We start from the raw sequence: 14,234 nt of genomic DNA, 5'->3' as shown, positions 1-14,234 counted from the left end.
TTAAGCATTTAAGGGAAATGCATTGCTTTGTTAACCTGTCAAGTGCCTTTAATAGACGATAATGGAATTACTGAGAATTAGAGTTATAGTATAACTAAGATACCAAGTAGATTTTCCTGTGTATTTATGAACATTGTATTAGTGATCCAAATTCTCCCGTTGTTTCTCAAACAACAGGTAAAATGCAAAGTGAAAGCAATTATTAAGCACCAGTAGGATCTGTGAATGCAAATTAGATGCCCTTACTCTTCATTTTGATGATAAACCTTACTTGTATATCATGTCAGGGCACAAGATGCAGTATAAGGGGACATTTATGTCTGAATATTGACAAGTTGACATTTTTTGTTTAAAGTTTTATTTGTTATTTTACATCATTCTTACAGAGTTTATAATTTTATTTTAATAGGAATCATGGCTTCGAAAGAATTATCTTATTGATTTCAAACACCATTTTATGAGTCATTTTCCGTATGCCTTAAAAGAAATAACCAAGAACAGAAGGAAAGAAACAAATAAAAGGTATTGTGATTCTATTCTACTATATAGACTCAGAAAGTTGCTTAACTTATAGTAATGAGAAAATAATTAGCCTTAATCTGTAACACTTGACACTATGAAGTATTTTCTAACTAATTTTATGAAATAAAAACAGTAGTTTGGCCGAACTTGAAAAAATCATCTTTAAGCCTTAGGACTAACAGTTTTTTGTTTGTTTGTTGTGTGTGTGGGTTTTTTTTGTTTTGTTTTGTTTACTTTTTTTGGTCCCCAAAGTGAATGTTTTGTGTTAGATAAATGCCTCAAATCACATAAATATAGCTTATGAAAAGTTGCTGAGGTGGATGGTTTATTTGGGTGAGGGATTATGTAATTACTGAATCTCTTAGTGAAGGGGTATCTTTTTTTTTTAAGATTGATTTATTTATTTGAAAGACAGAGTTAGGGAGGATGGGGAGAGGGATGCTTTCCATCTGCTGGTTTACTCCCTAAATGGCTGCAATGGCCAGGGCTGGGCCAGGCCAAAACCAGAAGCCAGGAGCTTCCTTTGGGAACACATCCCATGTGTGTCCAGGAGCCCAAGTCCTTGGACCATCTTCCTCTGCACATTAACAGGGAGCTGGATTGGAATGCTATCACTGCAGGAGGCAGCTTAATCCACTATACCGCAGTGCTGACTAGTGAATGCGTATCTTCAAGATCACTTGATTCTGCTCTTGTTTACGCTGAGGAAACCGGTAATGAACCTAGTACTAATGTACTGAAAAAAAAAAAAGGAATAATTGGAGAAGAATCAGAAAGGGTGTTGGATTACAAGATGGAGTTAAATTATTTCTGGCTTTTTAAAATGTCTGCTTCAAGTGAGAGCAGATAAATGTGAGAATAAATTATCAGGAGTGGGGAACCTTGTATCTGCCAAGGACCATTTGGATGTTTACAACATCACAAATATTTGAAAAGGATCTTAAAGTCTGCCCAAAGATTTGGGGGGGGGGGGGCAGGCAAAGTGGACAGAGAGAGAGACAGAGAAAAAGGTCTTCCTTTGCCATTGGTTCACCCTCCAGTGGCCGCTGCGGCCGGCACACTGCGCTGATCTGAAGCCAGGAGCCAGGTGCTTCTCCTGGTCTCCCATGGGGTGCAGGGCCCAAGCACTTGGGCCATCCTCCACTGCACTCCCGGGCCACAGCAGAGAGCTGGACAGGAAGAGGAACAACCGGGACAGATTCCGACCGGGACTAGAACCCGGTGTGCTGGCGCTGCAGGCGGAGGATTAGCCTAGTGAGCCGCGGCACCAGCCCCAAAGATTCTTAAATGTATCAAAGGGAACCAACTGGATAGAGAATCGTTGAGGGCTTTGAGAGGATTCAAAGGGTGTGCTCAGTAGTGATAAGACTGTTGCAGGATGACGAGTTTCAGCTTACCTGTGAACAAAGTATTGTGACAGATACAATCAAGTATCTGAGGGTATTCTGGCTCTTCTAAGATTTTTAATTCTAGCTTTTTAATTTTTTTAAAGACTTGTTTATTTATTTGAGGCAGAATTAGAGAGAGGTCTTCCATCTTCTGGTTCACTCCCCAAATGGCTGCAATGGCCACAGCTGGGCCAATCCAAAGCTATGAGCCAGGAGCTTCCTCTGGGTCTCTCATGGAGGTGCAGGGGCCCAAGCTTGGGCCATCTTCTGCTTTCCCAGGCCATTAGTAGGGAGCTGGATTGGAAGAACACTTGGGACTCAAACTGCCACCCAGATGGGATGCTGGCGCCGCAGGGAGAGTCTTAACCTACTATACCACTGCACCTGCCCCCGTTCATTCTAACTTACAAATGAATATGTTAGGATCCAGTTGGGACAGAAGCCACATCAGTGTTTTTTATTTGTTTGAGAGGTAGAGTTACAGTCAGAGGGAGAGACAGAGGGAAAGGTCTTCCATCTGCTGCTTCATTCCCCAAATGGCCACAAGGGCTGGAGCTGGGCCGATCTGAAGCCAGGAACCAGGAGCTTCCTCTGGGTTTTCCACATCAGTGCAGGGGCCATCCTCCTACTTTACCAGGCCACAGCAGAGAGCTGGATTGGAAGAGGAGCAACTGGGCCTAGAGCTGGTGCCCATATGGGATGCCAGCACCATAGGCGGAGGATTAACCTACTGTGTCGCAACACTGGCCCTGGCATATCAGTGTTTTTTAAATAGAATCTAATATAAAATAAATCTTAAAAGAATTTAAAATGAAGAATTGTGAATTAGGTACTTAAAAATGAAAACAGCTACAAGGGATCAGTAAGGTGTTAGGGAGGTAGCAACCACAGGAAGCAAAAAAGAGAAGGGAACAAGCTTGGAGGAAGGGAGGCAAAACTTTGATTTTTGAAAAGGGGTATTGCTCTGCTGCTCTTGTCTGGACCTCAGAGAAGGGCCCCTGTGAGACTGGGGTCCAGAACAATGCCGTATGTTACTGGTTGGCTGGTGCTGGTATTTCTTAGGAGCATGAAGATGCTGATTCTTCGTCTTAAATGCTGGAAACTGGAATCAGCAGTGCCTACTAGGATAAACTACTAGTGGCCTGAAAAGACCTGCCAGTTGATACTGGCAGCAGTAGGAAGCAGAAAGAGGACCAGGAAGCAAATAGAGTGTCCAGTCTTCCTAACATAGATTTCTAGTCTCTCTCTCTTTTTTTTCTCTCTCTTTTTCTGTCTCTCTTTCTCTCTCTCTTTCTCTTTCTTTTTCTCTTTTTTCCTCCCAAGTACTTTCAGATGAATGATAGACATATTAGAAAATTCCTTAAAATTCACCGCTTAGTTTTTGGGTTTAATATTAGCCAAAAATTCTCAAACACTTGAAAACCCCATTGTGAACTATGGTAATAAAAAATTTTACATTGAATTCGTTCAGTGTATAGTATTTGCCTTATGTAGATGATAGTGTATGTATAACAGTGCTAAAGAAATAATAAAATAAACTTTAGAAAGCAAAAGTTGAGAGTCTTAACAATGTGCTTTTTTTTGTTCTTATAAAATTCTTGATTATGAATCATAGTCATTACTTGCTACCAGTTTAGATACAGCATCTGTTAGGACTGACATTTGATTGTTTTCTATGAAGAAATGTGATGAGTAAATGACATTTCAGAGCAGCCATTAATTTACTTATAGACAGAAAAGGAAAAAACTGAAGATTAGTACTTGTCATGGGCTCATGTTGTAGTATACAACTTAAGCTGCTGTTTGGGATACTAGCATCCTGTATTAGAGTGCCTGTTTGTATCCTGGTTGCTCTGCTTCTGATCCAGCTTCCTTCTAATGTATGTAGGAAGGCAGTAGAAGGCAGTACTTGCACCCTGCCACCCATGTGGGAGACCAGGATAGAGGCCCTGGCTCATCCTGGCTGTTGCATCCATCCATGTGAACCTCTGCAAAGAAGATTTGTATCTCTCCCTGTCTCTTTGTTGCTGTGCCATTTAAATATATAAAATTTTTTATTTAAAAAAAATGGAAATGATAAAAACAATTTAAAAAAAAGAAATTCCACAAAGGAGATGCACAAAGAATACCATGAATGACATTGATCAGAAAACCAGTCACATATATCTTTTCTCTTTCCTTCAGTGATGAGAGGTAATAATGACTGAAGCAAGTGAGGTATACTAGGTGTACAATTAATTGAATTTTGCAGAAATACTAAGATGCAGGCAGTGGTTGCCATAAAAAGTGGCAATTTATGTACAACTCAAACTATGCAGAGTAATTGGAATGCAGCCATTCTAAACTGACTTTGTGAAATAATTTTATGATTCAGTAGTTTAAAATTATAACAATGGCGAAGCAAAACCCAATAGGTATTTTATATTTAAGCAGCTCTGCTGAGGTCTGTGTATAAAGTGTTCTAAATATTCAAATATTTACCTTTGGTGAATTAAAGGCCTTAGTCTTATATCAGAACTGTAGGTCGAGGGCAGATGCTGTGGCGTAGCGGGTAAAGCAGCCGCCAGCAGGGCCAGTATTCATATGGGTGCTGGTTCAGATCCCGGCTGCTCCACTTTGATTCAGCTCTCTGCTATGGCCTGGGAAAGCAGTAGAAGATGGCCCAAGTTCTTGGGCCCCTGTACCCACGTGGAAGGACCTGGAGGAAGCTCCTAGCTTTGGATCGGCGCAGCTTCAGCCATTGTGGCCAGCTGGGGAGTGAACCAGCAGGTGGAAGACTCTCTCTCACTCTCTCTCTCTCTCTCTCTCTTTCTCCTTGTCCTCTCTCTATGTAACTCTCAGTTTCAAATAAATAAATCTTAATTAAAAAAAAAAAAAGCAAAACTGTAGGCCGAATCCTTGATGTACATGTACCTGTGGGAAGGTTCAAGCTGAGGTAATCCAAAAACTGCCTGGGAGCAGACTGGAGGAACTCAGAAAGTCAAAGTGTACTAGAAACACAAAGTAAGTAGTAGTGAGAGTGACAGCAGGCAAATCAAATGCCGATATGGCAGTAAAACTTCTATTTATTTGTTTATCCCTTTTTGGCAGTAAAACTTTTTAAGATGGAAAGAAGAAGCCTGGTTTTTTCTTATTTTTTTATTTTTTGACAGGCAGAGTTAGAGAGACAGAGTTATAGACAGTGAGACAGAGAATAAGATCTTCCTTCTGTTGGTTCACTCCCCTAATGGCCACTATGGCTGGTGCTGCGCCGATCCAAAGCCAGGAGCTGGGTGCCTCCTTCCGATCTCCCATGTGGGCGCAGGGACCCAAACACCTAGGCCATCCTCCGCTGCTCTTCCAGGCCACAGCAGAGAGCTGGACTGGAAGAGGAGCAACCAGGACCAGTACCCAGTGTCCCAACCGGGACTAGAACCCGGGGTGCTGGTGCTACAGGCCAAGTGAGCCACGGCACCAGCCAGAAGCCTTCTTTTTTAGGCAGAATCCTGCATATATACAAAAAAAAAGACCACCCACTGTTTTGTAAAATAAAAGTGATTTGTAGTATATGGAAGTACAGACTATGGAAAACCTGATGTCAGTAGAAGAAAAGCCAGTTGGTTTACAGGAGAGGAAGGACAATGTTTCATTTGAGTTCCTTGGTGAATGTTGCCAATGCCTACCATAGAACCTTGTCAGTCATGGTTTAGATGTTCTACTTCCAGGTCCAAGTCAGGAAGCTATTGGCACTCTTATGGTGGCTGAATCATATTGCTCATCCAGAAGAGGAGCAAAAAGAATTCTCCAGCACATGAGTTATGGGTTAGTTACAGGAAGGCCAGCAAGCACTTACCAGTGCAGTAAGGGTCATTCACTCATTTATGAAAAACAGCTTGATGAGGTGCTGCTTAATATTGTTGGTGAGCAGGTGTGTCATGTCAAAAATAGGAGTTCTGTTTCTCTGTTGTCAATATACCATTTTTTACCTGATTTTTAGCTAATCATTCTTGTACATTTCTTAATGGAAAATGCAATCTTAATGGATTCCACATTTCACATTTACTAGTTTATTATGAAGGATATTACAGAGGATACAGATGAAGAAGTGCACAGGATGAGGTATTGGAGAAGGGACACAGGGACTCAGTTTCCATGCCCTCTTCATATGCAGCTTCCTCCAGGAACTTTCATGTATTTAATTATTTGGAAGCTCTTTCTAGCCTTTTCTGCTACCTCTTTTTTTTTTTTTTTTTTTTTTTAAGATTTATATATTTATTTGAAAGGTAGAGTTATAGTAGAGAGGTAGAGAGAGAAAGGTCTTCCATCCGCTGGTTCACTCCCCAGATAGCTGCAATGGCTGGAGCTGCAGTGATCTGAAGCCAGGAGCCAGGAGATTCTTCTGGGTCTCCAACGTGAGTGTCCTTGGGCCATCTTCCACCACTTTTCCAGGCCATAGCTGGATCAGAGTGGAGCAGCTGGGACTCGGACCAGTGCACATGTGGGATTCCAGCACTGCAGGCAGTGGCTTTACCTGCTATGCCACAGTACGGGCCCCTCTACTACCTCTTACTGGCAGAGCCTAATGAGTTAGCTGCAGAGGAAAAAGTGTGGCTTACAGAGTCTCAGCTCCAGCATCACAGGGTAGAAAGTAGAGGGTAGATTTGAAGCTGAGAAATGATAGCTCAGTAACTGGCAGGAGATGTGAATTTACTTACGTAACACAAGGCAGTATACAGATATCATTGAACTGTATAATTAAATGCTGCAGGAATTCATTGGGAGAAACAGATGTCTTATTAGGATAAACAAAGATATACTGAAGAATAGTATTTGAACTAGATTTTAACATGGGTATGATTGCAGCAGACAGAAAAGTACAGGAGACTAACAGGTGGAGATATTTTATAAGAAAGCTCCGGGCAGTAGAAACATTCACCTGAGTCACATTAAGTTCTGCTTTCACTATACTTGATGCTAGAAATAATTTGTCTCTGGAGTTCAGCCTTGATCCTTTTGCATTGAAGACTTTGGTTGGCTTAGAACTGTTTTAGGAATATTAATTGAGGGATTTTATGGAGTTGGAGGGGACAGAGCAAGATGTTAGAAATTTTTCCCTCAGATAACAATTTTCCTGTTAGCCTGGGATCCACTGATAATTTTCCAAGTCCTTGATTTCTTGAAATAATGATGTAGAATCTTTGTATATGTCTGCATTTTTTCTGATAAGGGATACCTCATATAATTTTCATTAAAGTCATATTAGATAGCAATTAGAATTTAGTAGCCCACAAAATATAAATAAATATGTACTTATCAGATTTATTGGAAACAATATGTTCAAGGTACTTTGTACTAGGTGTCAAGCATTTAGTGGTAAAGGGACTAGGGTATCAGTTTTCATGGAGTATAATCTAACAAAAGAGACATTTACTGATTATATTTTTTAAAGATTTATTTATTTGAAAATCAGTTACACAGATAAGAGACACAGAGAGAGAGGCCTTTCTTCCGCAGGTTTACTCCCCAATTGACCAAAACTGCTGGAGCTGCGCCAATCCGAAGCCAGGAGCTTCCTCTGGGTCTTCCCACGCGGATGCAGGGGCCCAAGGACTTGGGCCATCTTCTGCTGCCTTCCTAGGCCATAGCAGAGAGCTGGATCGGAAGTGTAGCAGCCAGGTCTTGAACTGGTGCCCGTATGAGATGTTGGCACTGCAGGTGGCAGCCTCACGTACTGTGCCACAGCACCAACCCCCTGATAAGATTCTGTAAATAGTGATTCACTGTGAGAAATATAATGAAGGAAAAGTTAAGGTAATAGAAGAGTTTACAATAAGTAGCTGGTCCTGATTTTGGGAGAATAGAGTCCTAGGGAAGCCTACCCTGATGAACCGGTATTTATGTCGAGGTGTAGAAGGTTGAAAAAAAATGGCTTGATGAGGTGGGTAAAATGGTGAAATTGTAGGATTTGTTGCAAAGATGGGTTTCTGGTGTAACTAATTCTTTGTGACTTACTCTGCAGTGATTGACTTTTGGAGACTATAGGCTGCTCTTGTACTTTTTTTGTTTTTGAAAGCTTTTATTTAATAAATATATAAATCTCATAGGTACAGCGGTTCTTCCCCCATACCCAATTTCCCACCCCCAAACCGTTCTACCTCCTACCCCTTCTCCCATCCTACTCTTTATTTCCATTCATTTTTAATTATCTTTATATTCAGATTATACTAAGAAAAGATTTTAACAGTTTTCACCCACACAGACACACAAAGTATAAAGTACTGTTTGAAGACAAGTTTTACTGTTAATTTTCATAGTACAACTCATTAAGGACTATATGTGGAGCAAGTGCACAGTGACTCCTGTTTGTTGATTTAACAGTTGACACTCTTATTTATGACGTCAGTGATCACCCGAGACTCTTGACATGAGCTGCCAAGGCTATGGAAACCTCTTGAGTTCACAAACTCTGTCAGTATTTAGACATAGTCAAAGTGGAAGTTCCTCCCTTCAGAGAAAAGTCTTGTACTTCTATAAGTAAATGCAGTGAATACTTAGCAAATCACTTGTGGAGGGCAACACAAGTTAGTTAGGGCAAGAAGTCTTCGTACTTATTATTTATGTACTCGAAGTATATTTTTAACTAGATGTTTAAATGTTTTCATCTCAGATTGAAATACAGAGTTAGAAATGGTCTTTTATTATGGTAAAATATAAGTAACATTAACCATCGTAAGTTAGAATTTAGTGGCATTAAAGACTTCCATGTTGTTGTGCAACTTTTACCACCATCCGTTTTCAGATGTTCTCGTTATCCCAAATTAAAGTTCTGTACTCAGTAAACAGTAAACTCATACTCTCCTCCCCCAGCTTTTGGTTGCTACTGTTTGTCTGAAATTTGCCTTTTCTGGAGTCTTAATGTAAGTGGAATCATAGAGTATTTGCCCTTTCTAATTTGACGTAGTGTTCTCAGGATTCATCCATGTTGTAGCATAAATCATAATTTCATTATTTATTTGAAAAGCAGAATGACAGAGGTCACCCATCTGCTGGTTCACTTAGCAGTTGGCCACAACAGCCTGGATTGGACTGAGCTGAAACCAGGAGCCAGGAGCTTCTTCAAGGTTGCCCACAGAGGGCTAGGGCCCAAGCACTTGGGCCATCCTCCACAGTTTTCCCAGGTCTTTCTTAGGGAGCTGGATTGGAAGTGGAGCAGCCAGGAATTGAACAGGCGCCCGTATGGGATGCTGGCATTGCAGGTGGTGGGTTTTCCTGCTGTGCCACAATGCCAGCCCCAGAATATCATTATTTTTTAAAAACTTAACTATTTTCTGAAGCAATTTTAGGTTCACAGCAGGATTAAACAGAAAGTAGAGTTCCCAGGGGCCCGTGCCGTGGCACAGTAGGTTAATCCTCCGCCTTCCACGCCAGTATCCCTTATGGGCGCTGGTTCTAGTCCTGGCTGCTGCTCCTCCAATCCATCTCTCTGCTGTGGCCTGAAAAAGCAGCAGAAGATGGCCCAAGTCCTTGGGCCCCTGCACCCATGAGGGAGACCTGCCATTGCGGCCATTTGGGGAGTGAACCAATGGAAGGAGGACCTTTCTCTCTGTCTTTCCCTCTCACTGTCTGTAACTCTACCTCTCAAATAAATCTTCAAAAAAAAAAGAGAGTTCCATAAACTCCCTCCTTCCTACCACATAGTCTCTTTGACCAGCAACACCCTGCACCAAAAGTAGTAGATTTGTTAAAGCCCATGAGTTTATACTAATACATCATTATCACCCAAAATGGTAATACATTAGAGTTTTCCATAGTGTCAGACAGATTAGTTTCACTGCTCTAAAAATTCTATGCTTTTCTGGATTTCCCTACCTTCTCCCCTAACTTCTGGTAACCACTGTTCTTTTTTTACTGTCACCAGAATGTAATATAGTTGGAATTACACATTGTTAATGTAGCTTTTCCCAGAATGCCATATAGTTGGAATTACATATTGGTTTCTTTTACCCAGTAGTATGCATTTAAAGTTCTCCCGTGTTAATGGCTCGCTAGATCATTTCTTTTAATGCTAAATAATATTCCATTATATATGCCACATTTTGTTTATTCATTTCTTCGTCAGTGGGCGTTTGTATTCTTTCCACATCTTGGCTATTTTGAATAATGCTGCTGTGAACATGGTCCAAGTCCTTACTTTCAGTTTTTTTTTTTTTTTTTTTAATTTTAAAAATTTATTCAGAAGAATTAGAGAGAGGGAGAGAGAAAGAGAGAGGACTTCCATCACATTCTCCAAGTGGTTGCAAGGGCCAGGGCTGAGCCAGGTCGAAGCCAGGAGCTTCATCCAGATCTCCCACATGGGTGCAGGTACCCAAGCGGTTGGGCCATCTTCCACTGTTTCGCCAGGCCATAACAGAGAGCTGGATTGGAAGAGGAGCAGCCAAGACATGAACCAGCACCTGTATGGGATGCTGGTGCCGCAGGCAGAGGCTTAACCTACTATGCCACAGTGCTAGCCCCAGTATTGACATTTTTGAGAGTCAATATAATTTTGTTTAAGAACACTTTATTTGTGCACTCATAATGTATTGATTTGTGTGATGATTATTTGAGTAAGCATGGAATGGAAATAGATAAAGTTAAGTCTTGACTTTAACCTGTAGGTCAACAGTTCACTGTTGAATAGATTTTCCAGCTTACTGGGAAAATTTTTCAAAGGAAATACATAACTTTGATTAATTTAGCAAGTTGATGTTTAAGTGGTGATTGGGGTATGCATTTATTGCAAAGTATATTAGAAAATGGGCTCCTGGAAGTGGCTTAATCCACAAATAGTGTGAGGAGGAAAAAAAAGAAAATAGGCTCCTTTTCCATTATAATGACAAAGTTTGTTTTCAAAATATTTGTTTCTAAAACATGAACTGTGTTAAACAGTGACAGTTCATAGAGTATGTGAATTGTTACATTTTAGGCATATGTACTATCAAACAAATTGCTTGTGGGGACCTGAGGACAGAGTAAACCTCAGAGAAAAATGGTGCAATAGGGATTGGGAACTTAAGGAAGCAGAAATCAAAAGGGAGATTGACCTGCAGTTACAACTACAGAAGAAATGTAGGCTTTCTGTGATTTAATTGAAGAGAAATCTCTAAAGGAAATAGCTAAAGGAAAAGATCATCTGGAACAGCATAAAAGGTTATGTGGTGAAAAGATTTGTTGGATGTACAGTAATAGTTCCCCCTTATCTGTGGTTTTGCTTTGATTTCAGTTACCCAGAATCAACTGTGGTCCAAAAATATAAAGAAGAGAGTTCAGAAATAAGCAATTCACAATTTCTAAGCTATACACTTTCTAAGTAGTATGTTGAAATCTCCTACCATCGCTCTCTCTCCTGCCTTAGACAAGAATCATCCCTTTGTCCACTGTAACCATGTTGTGTACGCTACCTGCCAGTTAAGTCATTTATAGTGACTGGCCTCAGTTATGAAATAAATTGTCAAGGTATCACACAGTACTTTTGTTCAGATCACTCGCAGTTATCTCACTTCGTGTTACCACGCAGGCATTGCATCACATCTCACATCATTTTAAGAGGAGGGGGGTAAAGCAAAATAAAATATTTTGAGAGGGAGAGACCACATTCTCAGTGTATTGCGATTGTTCTGTTTTATTGTTAGATATTGTTAGTCTCTTGCTATGCCTAATTTATAAATTAACTATCATAAGTATGTGTGTATCAGAAATGCAGTATGTAGGGTACAATACTGTCTCTGATTTTAGGCTTCTGCTAGGAGCTTTGAAACATATTCAGGACACCTGAGGGGTATTCAGACTTGGTTATTTGGCAGACATTTTCATTAGAATGAACAGAGTAGAGTAAGCTTATCAGTTCCAGGAAAACAACTGATACTTGTTGGCAGTGATAAAATTTGGGTTTGAAAGCAAAATATTTGTTGTTTTGGAGAACTTCTATCCATCACTATTGTTACATCACCTAACTTTGTCCCCCCCCCCCCCCCCTTTTTTATTTGTTCTGAGATCATTTAGACTCTTGGGAATTTTTGGTGCAAAAATTTTATTTCTTTTTTTTTAAATTAATTTATTTGAAAGGCAGAGCTACAGAGAGGCAGAGAGAGGGAGAGCAAGAGCGAGATCTTTCATCTGCTGGTTCACTCCCCAGTGACTGCCCTTAAGGGCCAGGGCTGGGCCAGGCCAAAGCCAGGAGCCAAGAGCTTCATCCAGGTCTCTCTCTTAGTGAAGGGGCCCAGGTGCTTATTTTGGCCATCCTCCTTGCTTTCCTAGTTGCATTAGCAGGATGCTAGATCGGGAGTGGAGCAGTGGTGGCAGCTTTACCTGCCACACATCACAGTGCAACCCCATATTTCTCCATTTGTTAACAAATAGTGTGATATTCTGGTTTGAGCAAAATGACAAGAACATTTCACTGTTTTGGGGTTTCCATTGCTGTGTTAAAAAGTCAGCTTTGTGTTGACTTTGCTGTTGATACTTTTAGAAAGTAAGCTGATTTGGGGCTGGTGCTGTGGTGCAGCACATGAAAGCCCAGGCCAGCACTGGCATCCCATCTGGGCTTTGGTTTGAGTCCTGACTGCTCTACTTCTGACCTAGCTCCCTGCTAATGCACCTGGGAAAGCAGTGGAGGATGGCCAAGTCTTTGGGCCCCTGCATCCACGTGAGAAACCCAGAATCTCCTGGCTCCTGGCTCCTAGCTTTGGATGGGCTTGGCTTCAGCAGTTGTGGCCATTTCGGGAGTGAACTGATGGATGAAGACCTCTATCTTTTTGTCTCTACCTTCCTTTTTTTTTTTTTTTTTTTTTAAGATTTATTTATTTATTTGAAAGTTAGAGTCACACAGAGAAAGAAGGAGAGGCAGAGAGAAAGAGAGGTCTTCGATCTGCTGGTTCACTCCCTAGTTGGCCACAATGGCCGGAGCTGTGCTGATCAGGAGCCAGGAGCTTCCTCCAGGCCTTCCTATGTGGGTGCAGGAGCCCAAGGACTTCTACTGCTTTCTCAGGCCATAGCAGAGAGCTGGATTGGAAGTGGAGCAGCCGGTTCTTGAACCGATGTCCATATGGGATGCTGTCACTGCAGGCGGTGGCGGCTTACCCACTACGCCACAGTGCTGGCTCCCTCTATCTCTCTTTGTAACTCTTTCAAATAAATAAATCTTTTTTTAAAAAAAGCTGTTTTGTTTTTCCTGAAATTGTACTATTTTTCAGTTTTTGCAGTTTCACAAGGATATGTACAGTGAAATGTCTTTTTCCCTTGTCAAAGCCGAGTTACTTATATTTCTGTGGGTTTAGTTTGGATTTCCTTTTTTATTTTCCTTTTATTATTTCCTTTATTATTTTCAGTTAACTTATTGAAACAGATCCTGAATCTTGAAATGTCTTCAGTCAGTTCTAAAAAATTCTCATCTTTTGAAGAATGAGACCTATTTTACACTCAAGACTGATTTAATGTATGTTAGATCTACTTACTGAATCCATGAATCCATTGCTTACTTTTCTTTATCTCTTGTCCTCTAGTTTTTAATTCTTTAATTGTGTACAGTTGCGTCTGTCATACGTAAACCTGTTGAATTTTCTATTTTCATTTTTCAGTTCTGGAATTTCTGTCCAATTGTTATTTCACCATTTCTTGAGAAGACTTTTCTTTATCCATTGATTGCCTTTTTGCCTTGTTTTTGCTCAGGTGGCTATATTTTTATGGTTCTATTTTGGGGGACTCTCTGTTGCATTAACTTACTTGTATCTATTTTTTCACCAGTACTATGCTGTCTTGATTTATAGGTAAGTCTTAAAATAGGATAATGTGATTCTTTTAACTTTGTTTTACTCCAGTCTTGTGTTGGGTGTTTTGGGTCTTTGGCTTTTCTGTAATAGGCTCAGAATCAGGTTGTCAATAACTATAAAATAACTTGCCGGAATTTGGGAAGATTTATTCCTTGAACCACTAGGATGATGTAGAAATGGGATTAGGATTTATCTGAAAGCTATTTGTACTTCCAGTTCACCTTTACCCTGGAAGAGAAACCACTAAAAGGGTCCAGCATAAAGTAGGCATAATATATCTTTGGTAGGCCTTAGGCCTTGAATGCTTTTGAGATTTTAAAAACAGTAATTTAATATAACTTTTGAAGTTATTTACAGCAAGGGCATTTGGTTCTAATTCCCTGCCAGAAATTGAAGGTTCACCAGAGGCTTGCCTCCCTCATAGAATGGATGATATATATATAATATTTTAAGATTTATTTTTACTTATTTGAAAGGCAGAGTTACAGAGTGAGAGAGAAAGATCTTCCACCCGCTGGTTCACTCCTTAAATAGCCAC

General features: G+C 40.5%; 1 protein-coding gene across 3 annotated transcripts in view; it reads left to right on the top strand.

Moving 5' to 3' along the window:
• Positions 1-14,234, top strand: part of TEX10 (testis expressed 10) — a 67,262-nt gene that overhangs the window by 14,821 nt on the left and 38,207 nt on the right. For all 3 annotated transcript variants that reach the window (XM_008260939.3, XM_017349127.3, XM_002707942.5), the window contains one exon: positions 410-522. In XM_008260939.3, the coding sequence (XP_008259161.1) occupies positions 410-522 (113 nt within the window). The remainder of the gene's footprint in view (positions 1-409; positions 523-14,234) is intronic.

Source organism: Oryctolagus cuniculus, chromosome 1 (genome assembly GCF_964237555.1).
Source record: "Oryctolagus cuniculus chromosome 1, mOryCun1.1, whole genome shotgun sequence".
Taxonomy (NCBI): domain Eukaryota; kingdom Metazoa; phylum Chordata; class Mammalia; order Lagomorpha; family Leporidae; genus Oryctolagus; species Oryctolagus cuniculus.
Note: the sequence above shows the minus strand (reverse complement) of the source record. Positions and strands in the feature narration are given on the sequence as shown.